The sequence below is a fragment of the Leptinotarsa decemlineata genome, unplaced genomic scaffold (genome assembly GCF_025532065.1).
Source record: "Leptinotarsa decemlineata unplaced genomic scaffold, Ldec_3_MD MMD2_tig00000010_RagTag_RagTag, whole genome shotgun sequence".
In the NCBI taxonomy this organism is placed as follows: Eukaryota; Metazoa; Arthropoda; class Insecta; order Coleoptera; family Chrysomelidae; genus Leptinotarsa; species Leptinotarsa decemlineata.
Genome location: NW_027412538.1, coordinates 1,311,375 through 1,325,885, shown reverse-complemented (window position 1 = coordinate 1,325,885; position 14,511 = coordinate 1,311,375). Strand labels below are relative to the sequence as shown.

General features: G+C 33.1%; 2 protein-coding genes across 2 annotated transcripts in view; one reads left to right on the top strand and one right to left on the bottom strand.

Moving 5' to 3' along the window:
- Positions 1-1,647: 1,647 nt before the first annotated feature.
- Positions 1,648-14,511, top strand: part of twisted (Protein O-mannosyl-transferase 2) — a 32,023-nt gene continuing 19,159 nt past the window's right edge. Inside the window, exons 1-6 of the mRNA XM_074171231.1 lie at positions 1,648-1,922; positions 1,980-2,063; positions 2,115-2,199; positions 3,313-3,417; positions 3,529-3,637; positions 5,303-5,571. Coding sequence (XP_074027332.1) covers positions 1,891-1,922; positions 1,980-2,063; positions 2,115-2,199; positions 3,313-3,417; positions 3,529-3,637; positions 5,303-5,571 — 684 coding nt within the window. The 5' untranslated portion in view covers positions 1,648-1,890. The remainder of the gene's footprint in view (positions 1,923-1,979; positions 2,064-2,114; positions 2,200-3,312; positions 3,418-3,528; positions 3,638-5,302; positions 5,572-14,511) is intronic.
- On the bottom strand, positions 7,805-13,867 carry Coq2 (ubiquinone biosynthesis protein COQ2, mitochondrial). The gene has a single exon (XM_074171232.1). The coding sequence runs from the start codon at positions 13,630-13,632 to the stop codon at positions 12,493-12,495; it is 1,140 nt and encodes a 379-aa protein (XP_074027333.1). The 5' UTR covers positions 13,633-13,867; the 3' UTR covers positions 7,805-12,492.

Genomic DNA, 14,511 nt, shown 5'->3' with positions numbered 1-14,511 from the left:
AAAAAGCAAAAAATTTCGAACCTAATTATGGGAGTCACTAAAGTTAATGAAACTGATTGTAATCAGTCAAGTACGAGTATTTCCGAGGGATACCAGCTGTATAATAATATAGTCAGTGAAAATGTCACGAACTGCGTTGGATCCAGCTCTCAGTTCTATTGGTATTCAAATAACCACTGCTCAAAACTGCACGTTTAACATCACTATAAATAATTACTCTAGCAGAAATTAAAAATATGTAGAATGCAAGTATGAAAATACCGTCCCTATGAAGACTGTACCTACTTCTCAGTTTTAGTTCTTTAATAAATTTTGTTTGTAAGTTTCATAAATAAATTATTTTTGGTAGTTTCATAAATAAATTATTTAAAATTTTGAGGGAGGCGGAAAAATCATATGTATAACATGGGGGTAAAGTGAATTTTCATCCCTTGAATGATTACTGCCCTCCGCTACGCGTCGGGCAGTAAACTTCATTCTCGGCAGGTAAAGTAACACTTTCCTCCCTTGTTATACAAATAGCTATACAAAGAAGTATAAATAATACAAAAAAGGGATTTTTAGACCCAAAGTGGAAGAGAAAGCCCTTTCGAAACAATTACTTTTATATGAATATTGGATATGCTTTCACAACCGGAGACTTGATAAAGCATAATAAAATCTGGCCGTGCTTGGTCCATTCGACCACAACCTACTAACCCGGATTTTGTTCTTTTACTTTGTATGTAACTCCAATTCTCTCGGGGTTGTTGGTCCTTCGAAGTTTTTTTTCTCTCACTGGTAGTGCCTTTTCTTTCTTCGATTACTTTCTGCCCCAGTTTCCATATTTCATTTTTGCCTTTGGACAATGACACTTGTAGTTTGAAGACTCTAAATTGATGGGCTCGTTAACAAGTTCAAAACAGAAAATATAGCGCTAAATATAGGATAGAGAAAATAACTTTTGTATAATTTCTACTAAGATTTTTATTTCTTACGACCGAGTTTGGAGGTTAATCTTTGGTTCCTTAAGATTTTTAACGGAAGTGTGACTTTTGCAAGACGAGGTCAACCTCTTATTGATGATTCCAATATGTTTACGGCATCTATATAAATAAATATATTGAAATTGTGTTCAAAAAGTTGGTGATTTCTGTTAACCTATCTCTTCCTATAAACGACACCCTCAATCGTCGAAAGGTAGAAATTAACGAGGTCTTACCGTTTAACATGCATCAACTAGCACGGATTGGACGATATGCTGTGAATATTTATCGTCCAACTGTTGAGATGGAACCAACGTCTACATGGCGGTTGGTTGAATGAGTAGAACGCCAAATGAAACTTCGGTGTTCATTATTTTCAATCCCGATATGGTTTTAATATTATATGCGAAATTTATTCAATCTTCTGAACATATTCTCAATCATCAAAATTCTCTGTGTGATTTTCTCAGGAAATAAAACATTTTAAATATTAGCTAGGTGATAACCACTGAACTGTATATATAAAAGTTCAGTGGTGATAACTAAAAAGCTGATGACTTTGACATATGATAGATACACAGAATTCAAAAGTTTATCTCAGGACAGATATAATTATGATTTCTGTGAATGTGCTACTTTTCTCTCTGACGCGTTGGCAACTGTGTCCAGTGCCTTTACCCCTCTTACCTCTAACCAATTACACGTTGACATTTCGAATATAAATATAAACAAATGTTAAAGGAGAAATTTCAAAACATGAAAAAGTAGATTTGAGAATTGATTTTATTACAAAAAGCAGATGTAGGTGAATGTTCCTCGTATCATTTTCTATTTTTATATTTAAAAAAAAAGTTAATTAAGCATCCTTCACATATTTACAAAAATATTCTAACGGGACTTTCCGTGTTGAAATGAGTTGATCGAAATGGCACAAAAAACAAACGATAAAGATATAAGGTGGGACTTTTTATTTCTGTGAATAACTGGTTTATAAATTTTTAATATATATTTTAGATATCGGTGGGTGCTATTTGGAATCCTATGTTGTTTAACTATCCTAACAAGATTCTATAAAGTAACGGAACCAGATCATGTTTGGTAAGTTTATATTATGAAAACAAATAGTGGTAAATTTTTATCATTTTTCAGCTGGGATGAAACTCATTTTGGAAAAATGGGGAGCTGGTATATCAATAGAACATTCTTTTTTGACGTACATCCACCTCTTGGAAAGGTATGTATATTCATTTCCAATTCAAGGGTATTTCTATAGTTCCAATAAACTTTCAAAAAAGATAATGCACAGAGTACTTGCACACAGCATTAACATTCCTATTGGGTTGAATACATTGAACTGTGAAGCGGACAATCAGATATCAGTGTTTTATATGAAATATACCAGCTTTAAATATATATGTTATGTATCATATGTAAATATATAATAAGCAGTGTAAGGTAGGTATTGCAGTCGGGGTTGAAGAAGTACCTTTTCAATATTTTAAATTCGAAAAAAAAAAAAAATTAAGAAAAATACAACCCCGTGTACATACGGAATTATTTTCAAATAGTGGCTTTGTCCCAAAAAAAACTTGAAGTTTAACCTATTTCAATAAAAAATACACCTATAAACCGGTAGTAGCGTGGTAACTTTATTGAATATGGTTTTAACAAATCTAAAGAAATGAACTTTAAACGTTCAAGCCAGTCTTGAATGGACTGACGCCTATCAGAAAACAACTACTCCCCTGGCTGATACCACGAAGGGCGTTGGATTATATCCGACAGGCGTTTAGTGCAGGAATCTTCACAGAAAATTTCCTGCATATGCAATTGGCAATACAACTGAAAGAGTCTACCTTCAATTTTGGACTGACCCCTTTCGGATATAATTCAACGTCCTTCGTGGTATTAGCCAGGGGAGTAGTTTTTTCGGATAGGCGTCGATCCATTCAACCTACTGTGTAGGTATATTCGAGACTGGCTTGAACGTTTAAAGTTCATTTCTTTGATTTGTTCACTGCCAGTCTTAAAGCATAGCCCACTGACTGATAAGAAAATGGTTTCAACATATGATTCCCTCAGCACTGCCCAGAATATATTAATGAAAGTCCCTAATCTTCCAATCAAATGATAGATCTGACCAACATTGCTCCACTCAGATATTGCCTAAGACCTCACAGAGACTCAATGATGTATTCCATGTGGTGATACGGTTAAAGATATCTTGAATTTATGATATTCATTATTCGATTACTTTAAAAAAAATATTCAAGTCACCCAGTATACACCTTGAAGTATCAGGAGTTTCATTGGAATTAGTAAGTGTATCTTGGTGTTAATATTTTAGATGTTAATTGGAGTTTCTGGATATTTGAGTGGTTATGACGGCAAATTTCCATTTGATAAACCTGGAGATAAATACGGAAATACATCCTATGTTGGAATGAGATTGGTAAGAACAAACTCATAATATTAAAATACGATAATGTAGAAAAGCAGTCATGTTCAATATTGAAAAGATGAAATTTCAATGCCTATCAGGTGTGATAAAAATTGTTTTCAGTTTTGCACTACTCTTGGAGCCACCATCATACCAATGGCTTTCATTACAGTTGACGAACTCACAGAAAGTGTATCAGCAGCTTTTTTTTCATCATTACTTATACTTTTTGGTAAGTTTAACTTTTTTTCTCATTCATACCGTTTAATGAATAAGCACTCCCCCTCATAAGATCATCAAGGGAAAATTTGAAAACACTTATAATTTTTTGTAATAAAGTTCAAGAATATTATTTATATAATTTTTGGTGGTAATTTTTGCCCTCATTACATTCAACCAGAGACAGAACATGACAAATTTTTCTTTGTGACTTTGTTTCCTTTCAATTTGTGAAGCTTCGTTTTCTGTAAAAGATTCCACACCTCATCAAAGTTCATATTATAGGCAGTTTAAAGGCAGGTAGGTTTCACTCATTTTCATTTTGCTGAATTTGGAATGTCAACTTTTATGAAATAAATAAAATGGTCTTTCAATTCACATTCACTTTGTTATTGTCATAACTAATTACTTTTCGCTCAATTGTTCTGTGTGAGGTACATCTAGTGTGCAGAAGAACATGATGAAATAGTTGATATACTTGATAGATAGATAGATAGACAGACAGAATTTATTTAATCATGTTAAACATTCAATACATTTATGACAGGTCAAAAAGAGTGCAGATGCACAGTGTACTGAGTACAAAATTAAAAGATAATATATAACTATTAATGATCATTTGAAATAAAACTTAACTGCTTGGTAGAATAAAATGGGTAGAATAAAATATTAGTGATACAGATAGATAGATAGATGTTTAGTGACTATGTTATATAAATAATTACATTTCTAGCAGGTCATGAGGTGTGGACAATTTGTATGTATAAAATAGAACACAGTATGCACTTAAAGACAAAAAATCACATAGGCATAAAATATTATAAGTATAGATAAAAGTTAGCGGAATTTATTAGCGAAATATGTTGGGAGGCAGATCTGTGAATAAGTATCATAAGAGTGTGACAGAAAATAGGACGAAACTTTATATATTACCAGCTATAAATTCGTCAACTGTGTAGAAACAGTGGCGGGAGCATATTTTCTTGACTTCTGCTTTGTATTGATTATAATTTAGGTTTAAATTTCGGCAGGTAATTTGTTATATATCCTAAAATCAACAGAGTTTCTGGCTGACTTGCTTAGACGATGTCTTGGTTCTCTTAGCAGATTTTTATTTCATGTATTGTTATTATGGAACTCCGCATTAGTTGAGTAGGCATTTTTGTTTTTATGTATATGTAGTAGTGAGTAGTAACATCTGTATAGGGAAGGTACAGATGTTATTCCATACTCGACAAACAGCGGCAGGCAGTGATCCCTATGTCCTGCATTAGCTATGACTCTTATAGCTCACTTTTGAATAATGAAGACTTTTTTTTGAGTTTGGAGTATTACCCCATAAAATGATACCGTGATTGTATGAAACCAGAGACCATGAAAGGTACTCAATAAGGTTTCTATGTTTGCAAACTGTTTGGATATTTTTTTACACAGTTCATCTATATGAACGGACCAGTTGAGATTATCGTCCAAGGTTATTCCAAGGAGTTTAACAGTGTCAGTGATGACATTTTGAACGTGTTTTGTTGATGTGTCACTAATTTCATTTTGTTTTATCTTTAAAATAGCATGCATGTTCTTTTTAGGTGGTCTAACTGGTATCTGAGAGATCACAAGATTTTTCACAATGTGTTGCCAACATTCTTTACTCCTAGCAAAAATGTATTTTGAATTTCAGATGTGGGACTCATTACTATTTCACAGTATATTCTTTTGGATCCTCTGTTACTGTGTTTTATGATGGCATCTTTTATGGGTTCAGTCAAAGTGTCCTCCAAAAGGACTGAAGAATTTTCAGTTAAGTGGTGGTTTTGGTTGACATTTACTGGAACAATGTTGGCATGCTGTATTTCAGTCAAATTCGTAGGTTTGTTTGTAGTTTTATTGGTTGGAATGATGACTGTGTCAGATTTATGGAATATTTTAGGAGACTTGAGAAAACCAGTGGTAAGTACAGTTACAATATTCGTATTGGTGCATGTTTATTACAAAAACATGATATGAAGGAAATAATAGAATAAAATTTCACTTTTAATGGAAAAAGTAATAACTTAATTCATTACGAGTCCCTTCTCAAGAAAGGATTTGGTGTCAATGAATGAAAGCCTAATATAAATGGCACCTTTTTTTTATTAATTGTTTTGCTTAGTTGAGGGTTGAAATGGACGATTAATTAATTCATCTTCATCGAGCTTTTGCATTATTATACTTGAGCTTTTTTCTATAGCTTTGATATTTTGCTCCCTTCACCATTCTGTCTTCACATGCCTTGATATATCGTCGCCATCTTAGTGTCATCATTTTTTGTATTGTGAGTTTGGTGTCTTCAATGAATATTTGTCTCAGTATTGAAAACACTTTTGATAATAATAATTGTAATGGTCTTTATTTGGTGAAATGGAATATAACAACCAAAAGGTGAAATTCAAAACTGCAATGTAGAATACTACAGGTTTGTTCTATCACTTAACCTGACGTTTTCAAATAAACTAAATTGCAACCATGTTTCAGTAGTCAGTATTTTTCCAAAATAACACCTTTTTTATAAAAATATTTCTCGATAATATTTCCTCCAATATTTGTATTTGCAAGATCAGTTTTGTCATATTCCAGATTTATCTTGAGTATGTTAGTGTTTATATCTTAGTAAGTTATTATACCTTCATAGTTTTACTCAATATCAACTTCTTTCTTTCATTTTGATTGATAACAGTTCTTGTAATGCATCGGTGAACTTTCACCAGTTTTCTTGGCTGTCTGATTAAATGAGTCTTTTTTTTATAAAATTCAGTAAAAGCTACTGGTTTCCAAAAAACTCAATTGTCATCTGCTATTTAATATTCAGTTCAATGCATTTTTAGAGAATCAAGAGCTCTTACTAAGTTATAAAACTTGATTTATAAGTGATGAATCCACAACCACTGCAAATGCAGACTCCTGTACAACTATTTATGTTGCATTTACTAGGAAAAAACGCCCAATAACCCTATACTTTGACCTTGAAACAATTGATCATATACTCTCACTTGATGAATGTAAGTTAGAGGTGCTGCAAATAATTGGATTGCTTCATGCTTGAAAGACAGGAAACAAGCAAGAATCAAAGTAAGTCACAACCGAGGACAATCAATATTGGTGTACCACAAGGATCTATCTTAGGTCCAGTTTTATTTAACATTCTCATGACTGACATTGCAAATTCCTCTCCTAACGCAAAAGAAACATTTATGAAGGCTGATGATCCAATATACTGGTCTCAGAAACTAACACACGGAATGTAATAGCAAGGGTGAATGGCATCACAAGTGAATTTTATAAATGGTGTCTTCATAATGGACCATTACTAAATTCATCTGGAACGTTTTTTATGACATTGTTATGGTGTTAGCTTTTTAATAAAAATCAATTAAAAAACAGTTGAACAATTGACTTCTGTTAAATTTCTTGAACCATAAGATGACATAGGAGAAACACATCAATGATCTTGTGAAAAAATTTAGCACCGTTTGCTTTCTAATTATGCAGCTACAAAGAACAGTATCTTTGGAAGTATTGAAACTGACCTATTATGGACTTGTCCAGTCCCTATTAACATATGGTCTACTGTTTTGGAGCAATTCAGCACATATCAATATTTCTTATGCAGAAGAAAATTATTAGGACCATGGTGGGAGCTTATCCGAGCACTTCATGCAAACAATTATTTTCACAGCTACAAATTCTTACACTGCCTTCACTTTATATAATGCAAATTACTATAAATATAAAGAAACAAGAGGCTTCAATGTTATCAAATAGCTCAATTCAGAAGTATTCAACAAGAAACTGTGAAAATTTACAACAACCCTTCTTCAGGATTGGGCAAAACTATCATATTTATTGTGGTATAAGGTGTTATATAATTGTTTTAAGGAATTGTTTGGTGCAACTCCCAAATTGTCACATTGGTGATGAATAAATTTGACCATTTCAACATAATGAATTCACTGAAATGTAGAATTTCCCCATCAGGAGATGATCTATTCTAATGATCATCTAATGACGTTAACTTATTTGGTAAAACTCACATCAAAAAGTTCGAAGTATGCTGAATGATTAGAATTAATCATCGACAAGAATTGAACAAAAGTCAGTTTTTGAGGATGAAATCAGGGTTTTACAAAAAAAAAAAATACAATAAAATGCTTTCAAGTTTATTTACCTGTAAGTTATTTGGCATAACGAAGCGAATAGCATAAAAAAATATTCAGAAAGTTTGAATATTTGCTCATGCAAACAACTTATGAATAAATTATCACAGCAATTTGAGAAATTTAGTGCTCTACAACTGATGAAGGGATTCGTGAAATATACAGGCTGTCGTCACTAAATAAGTGTAAAACATTCAAGGAGGCGATTCCTCATCGAAAAAAAAGATAGGATCTTTCATATAAAGAAATTTCATTGGAGCATCCCTTGTTAAGATACAGCCCCTTAAAGGGGGTACATAAAATTTGTATAACCATTTTTTTCACAAGCACTGAAAAAGTTACAATATTGAAATTACATTGACGTTTTGTACTACCAAAAAGACACTTAGCCAGTAATTTATTTGGTTTACCATGGTTGTAAGGGGTGGAAAACGCAACCCCTAAAATTAATTTCCAATGTAACTTTTTGTCTCATTATTTGTTTACCATTCAAACATTTATTTCCGATAGCCTGTTTCGTTCTAAACAAAAAATTTCTCTTGGGTTTTTTTGCCCAAAATAAACCAGTTCGCAGCAAAAATTTATTTTAGGAACAACTACAGAGATACATTGTCATAAATGCTAAAATAAACTAATCTATCTAGTAGATCGCTATTAGCGATAGTGACAATTAAATTGGTATGACGCTGTCAGTTTCTGAATTTTCGAAATTTAATTAATACTACTTGTGTGTTATTGTTCTGTTCTTAATTTGTTACTTTAATAATTCACTTGTTATTAAAATGGCATACACAAATGAGGAAATGGCTGATATGCATTACGTTTACGGTCTGTCGCAGGGGAATGGGTTAAAAGCTTCTAGAAGATATGCTGAAATTTATCCTTAACGGCAGCATCCTCCACATAGAATATTTGCTCGACTTCATCAACGATTACAAGAATATGGTTCATTCAACAAAATAATAGTTTATTAACCATTTGTTGGTACGCTAGGTACATATGGTAGGTCCTTATAGTATAATATTACAATTTGTTACACTAAAAATATACGGACATATGTATAAATAAATAGGTAAATAAATAAAATCTGTCAATTTGTACATATGAATTTGAGTGTCTGTATATAAAAATAAAAATAAACAATCAATATTGTTAACCATTAAAAAGGTAAAAGTCATGTAAGATCTGTGTCTATCGAATTATCGTTCATAAACCCTTGGTAAATATAATAGCACTTTCTAAGTAAAAAGATTTTAATTTTGTTGTGAAATACCTTATCATTGGTAATTTGTTTCAGCTGATTTGGTAACTTATTATAACAACTGATTACATTGTATCGTGGGGAGGTTATGTTTGTGGAATTCTCAAAAAAAGCTCCACGTCGTGTATTATGTTCGTATTGTCGCAAAAACCAATAAGTTATGTCTTGCGAACATAGCACATTTAAAAATATAAATGGATATGAGGGTTAAAATCTTTTTTTCTATAAAAATAGGCCGGCAACTATCTTTGAAATTCAAATTAAATATAAGTCTCAGGATTCTTTTCTGAGCCACAAAAACTCTATTCAAGTCTCTTGCTCTTCCCCAAGCCATGATATTTAAACTAAGCCGAGAGTGAACCATTGCGTAGTAAATATTTAGGATGCCTGCTTCATCTGCCATATAGCATAAAAGGCTTTGTTTAGATTTGCACATACATCAATAATTTGTTTTTCCCAATTTAGGTTGGCGTCAAGATGAATACCCAGAAATTTCACTTCTGTGGACGTTTGCAAGTCATCAATTTCGATAACGTTGTGGGGTCGCCATTTCCTGTAAAATTTCACGGCCACTGACTTCGAGGTGCTAAGGATTAGTTTATTATTATTATTAGAACGCAGGATTGTGGTCGCCATCGAGAAGTACAAACACCACAGCTTGAGGAAGCAGTACTTAATTTGATTGAAGAACAACCTACTACCAGTACTAGAAAGATTGCTTTCCAGCTAAATTTTGATCATATGACGGTATTTCGAATGTTAAAGGAACAACTCTTATACCCTCACTCTTATACCCTCACCATCTGCAACTAGTACAGGCACTGTTACTGCAAGACTTTCCGAACTGTCTTGAATTTTGCAATTGAATGCTGGAAATGATTAGAAGAAATTGTGACTTTCTGAAGATGATAGAATTCACAGAGGAATGTAGTTTTTCTCGGGACAAGATTATTAATGTTCATAATTACCACATATGGGCTGATGAAAACCCTCACGCTATTGTTGAATCTAACCATTAAGAACAGTTTTCTCTTAACGTGTGGCTCGGAGTTATTGGGGATGATTAATTCTACCTCCTCGATTAAATGGTGAGGCATACGTTCAATTTTTAAGAGAAGTGCATCCAGTACTGCTGGAGAAAGTTCCTTTGGGCGTCAGAAGGGATATGTTTTTCATGCATGATGGAGCTCCCGCCCATTTTAGTCAAGTAGCATGTCAGCATTTAACTGAAACATATGCAAATCAGTGGATAGGTCGAGGAGGACCACAGAACTAGCCCGCTCGATCCCCGGATCTCAATCCTCTCGATTTCTCTATTTGAGGCCATTTACAGCATTTGGTTTATCGTACTCCTGTTCGCGATGTAGAGGACTTAAGAAACCGCATCATCGCTGCGTGCAGGGTAATCAGAGAGACTCTAGGAATATTTGAGCGAATACGTGGCTCAATGCGCCGACGTCTAGACGCATGCGTAATGTCTGAAGGTAGACATATTGAACATTTACTATGATATCTACATGTTGTGTGTTTTGTTATTAATAAATTAGTTTTGTTACCCTTTAATCGTTTAATGCAGATACTAACTACAAAATAACAATAAATCTAATTTGCATTTATGACGATGTATCTTTGTAGTTGTTCGTAAAATAATTTTTTGCTGCAAACTGGTTTATTTTGGGCAAAAAACCCAAGAGACATTTTTTGTTTAGAATGAAACAGGCTATCGGAAATAATTTTTTAAATGATAAACAAATACTAAGACAAAAAGTTACATTGGAAATAAATTTTAGGGGTTGCTTTTCCACCACTTACAACCATGGGGTAAACCAAATAAATTACTGGCTAAGTGTGTTTTTGGTATTACAAAACGTCAGGTTAATTTCAATATTGTAAGTTTTTCAGTGCTTGTGAAAAAAATTGTTATACAAATTTTATGTAACCCCTTTAAGGGATGCTCCAATGAAGTTTCTTTATATGAAAGATCCTATCTTTTTTTCGATGAGAAATCGCCTCCTTAAATGTTTCACACTTATTCAGTTACACCCTGTATATCAAGTTGCCCAACTTATCAACTTTGAAATTCATAACTTTATACTTTTGTTTATAACTCTTAGGCAATTTTGGACTGCGCATATCATTTATAATCAGATGTCAAGTTTTGAATAAAGGAAGAAAAATAAAGGAAACAACGGAAAATAAAGTAAATCTTGTTCTACTTGTTTTCCTCACAAAAAATATTTTTAAAAACTGAATGAAGGAACCCCAATTGCTTTTGAAATTAATTTGAAAGACTACACATGAATTTCATTCCTAAATCTGGGTTGAATAAGTTAAATTGGCTTGCGTGAATCCACTTTTATAAAATTGTAGTTGATCACATTCTTCGTTTCCACAATTTCAATGTACAATACATGCACTGACCAAAATAAAGAGGCTAACATGTCATGAATTTAAAATTATAACTCCATCTTTTTTTGTTAGAATTTTAATGAGGTTCACAAGTGAAGAAACCGTTTTCTTACTTTTTTAATAACATCATTTTCAAAGTTTTTTCTTAGTAGTACCACAGAAAGTGTTAACTTTTTTTAATGATCCTTGACAAACTCACTTTAATTCCTAATTTTCAAAAGCATTACTCTAATTACAAAACATGCATTTTCAAAGAAACATTGAAATATGTAACTATGTTTCACAGTGTTCATAACTATTTGCTCTCAGTTCTTTGAAACAAATATTTGTAGGGGAATCGCAAGGTATTGGACAATAAAACACAAAATCAATGTCTTTGCTATTGTTTTGCCATTATATTAATCGCTTTTTCAGAGCTCATAGTACCAAGTCTGACGAATATTGTGCATTGTGACAATGCATCGGTCGTAAACCTATTGAAAATTGGAAAGGCAATTGAATAAATAAATCATAATAAATAAAATGTTGTCGCTCCAACTGTTTGTTTCTTGGTTTCCTTTTATTCTTTATAATTTATTCAATTGCCATTTTTAATAGGTATATGACCGATGTATTGTCACAATGCACAATATTCCTCAGACTTGGTACCACATACTATGATTTACTCATGAGCTCTGAAGAAGCAATAAATATAATAGCGAAACATCACCAATGATATAGATTTTTTTATTGTCTAATGCCCTGAGATTTCTCTGAAAGTTCAACTACTGGTCGCAATTTCAATAAATAATCTTTTGAAGGAGAGAGTTGAATGTATAAATAGTAATGTTCATGAACACAAAGAATAAAATTACTCTAGTCAGATCCTCATAAATATGCTATGGATTGTGACAAACACACAAAACACACCCAAATAGTTGTTTATCAAACAACCAATTACAATCAGTATCTACTAGTATCACATTCAGTATCTAAATATGTTCTTCCTACTGCTTATATTTTACATGACTAGCATGAAGCACTGGCAACATCATTTTCTCCTCTATTTTTGCTACATTTTGTCTTGAGTAGGGAACCTAATAAAATTCCCCCAAACAAAATGAGACCGACCTTGGAATTAGAAATAAATTTCTTACTGCAATCATTAGCATCGTCAATTTTTAGAGTCAAGATTTGGTTACCAATATGTGTTGAAACTATGGCCACTGCCGCATAATATGGCCATGTTTGAGAGTTCATAATCCCTGAGAGTATCAAACTCCCCACCATTGTACCGGCAAAGCCACTCAACCATAGTTTGGTATTTTGGTCAAACTTGATGGCAGTTGATTTCAGTCCCAATATAATATCGTCTCTCTTGTCCTGATGGGCATAGATCGTATCGTAAATAATGGTCCAACAAACTCCAGCCAAATAAAGAGGTAAACAGGTTGCTATATCAACATAACCTTTCACAGCACTATAACCCAGTAAAGCACCCCAGTTGAAGGTAAACCCTAATACTAGCTGGGGCCAATAGGTAAATCTCTTCATAAGAGGATATGACACAACCAAACCCAAGGAACTAGCACCTAAAAACACACTAGGCCAGTTCAACTGCAGTAATATGAATAAACCTACACTTAGTTGTCCACTCAGAAATGCCACAGCTTGTTTCATAGAGATGTCACCATTCACTAGGGGTCTGTTTTTAGTACGCTCAACTTTACCATCGATATCACGATCCCACATATCATTAATCGTGCATCCTGCTCCCCGCATAACTAGAGCACCTGTTGCAAATAAGGCGAGCATGTGAAGATCTGGTAAGCATCCAGGAGCTGCTGCCGAAGCTATGCTCCAACTACACGGCCAAAATAGAAGCCAAGTACCTATTGGTCTGTCCATCCTAACTAACCTCAAATATGGTCGAATTTCTTTTGGAGCTCTTTCCACAAGTCTGGCGGCCAGAGCTGGTTTAGATTCTTCATGAGTCACACTCGTGGCAGTAAACTTGCTTTTACAAAATATTCCGCCATATATTTTATTTCGATTCAATATTATAACCTCATTTTTTCTCGTGTAGAAGTTTATAATTTTCATATGTTTGGGAAAAAATCTCAACATTTTATCGAATGGCGCCCTTAAGTCGCGAAATACTGGTATCATTTATTCAGCAATAACACATTCTGAAATATTACTTTAATGTTATCAACATTTCATGAAGATAAGTCATGTCTGATACTTGAACAAGGCAAACAACACTTTTCACCTTCATTATTATTCACTCCTGTTGATAACATTATTAACATTTTACATTCTCTAGGAAGCTTCAGTCGACTTTTGAGCTAAAAATAGAGATAATTTATATATGTTTTCCCATACCAAATTGTCAATTCAGTAATACACAAGGTCAATCTGTCAATGACAACTAAGGGAACATATAAGTTTTTTTCTGTAAATATGTAAATAATCCTACAAAATTGTTCTTTTTTCAATTAAAACATAATATAACATCTGCTGGGCTGATACGACATTAGCCAGATAAGGATAAAATATGGAAATGACAGACCACAATGACCTTGGAACAAAAAAGGAATGTTCGTAATGACACCGTATAGAAGTAAACACTTCTACTTCTATACGGTGGTAATGATTACATCGTTATTTTCAGAAGAAACAAAGGAAAACTTATTACTTTTTCTTCAAAAGGTCCAAATAGTGAATAATAAAAAATGAATGCACACAACAAAGTGATTTGTGAATGAGTTGAGTTCTGAAATTCGACAGTAATACCGTGATCAGTGTTGTCGCTGTTCAAAAAAAATGTAATAGATTTATGCCAAACAAAGTAACATTTGACAGAACACCCATTTTGAAGCAACTTTATTATTTGCACGTGTTGTTGAATGCTAAATCCGTCCATGGCTCAGAGTAATAATAAGACATATAGTTGCCATGCCTATACCAATACAATACATGTATTTTGAAACGGGTATCGTACTATCCTTTTCTGTACAAACTACGGGCGAAGGGGAGTGGCGGGTA

Bases quoted from the DNA above. Each gene is read 5' to 3' on its own strand.
- Coq2 (XM_074171232.1), bottom strand. From the start codon at position 13,632: ATGATACCAGTATTTCGCGACTTAAGGGCGCCATTCGATAAAATGTTG.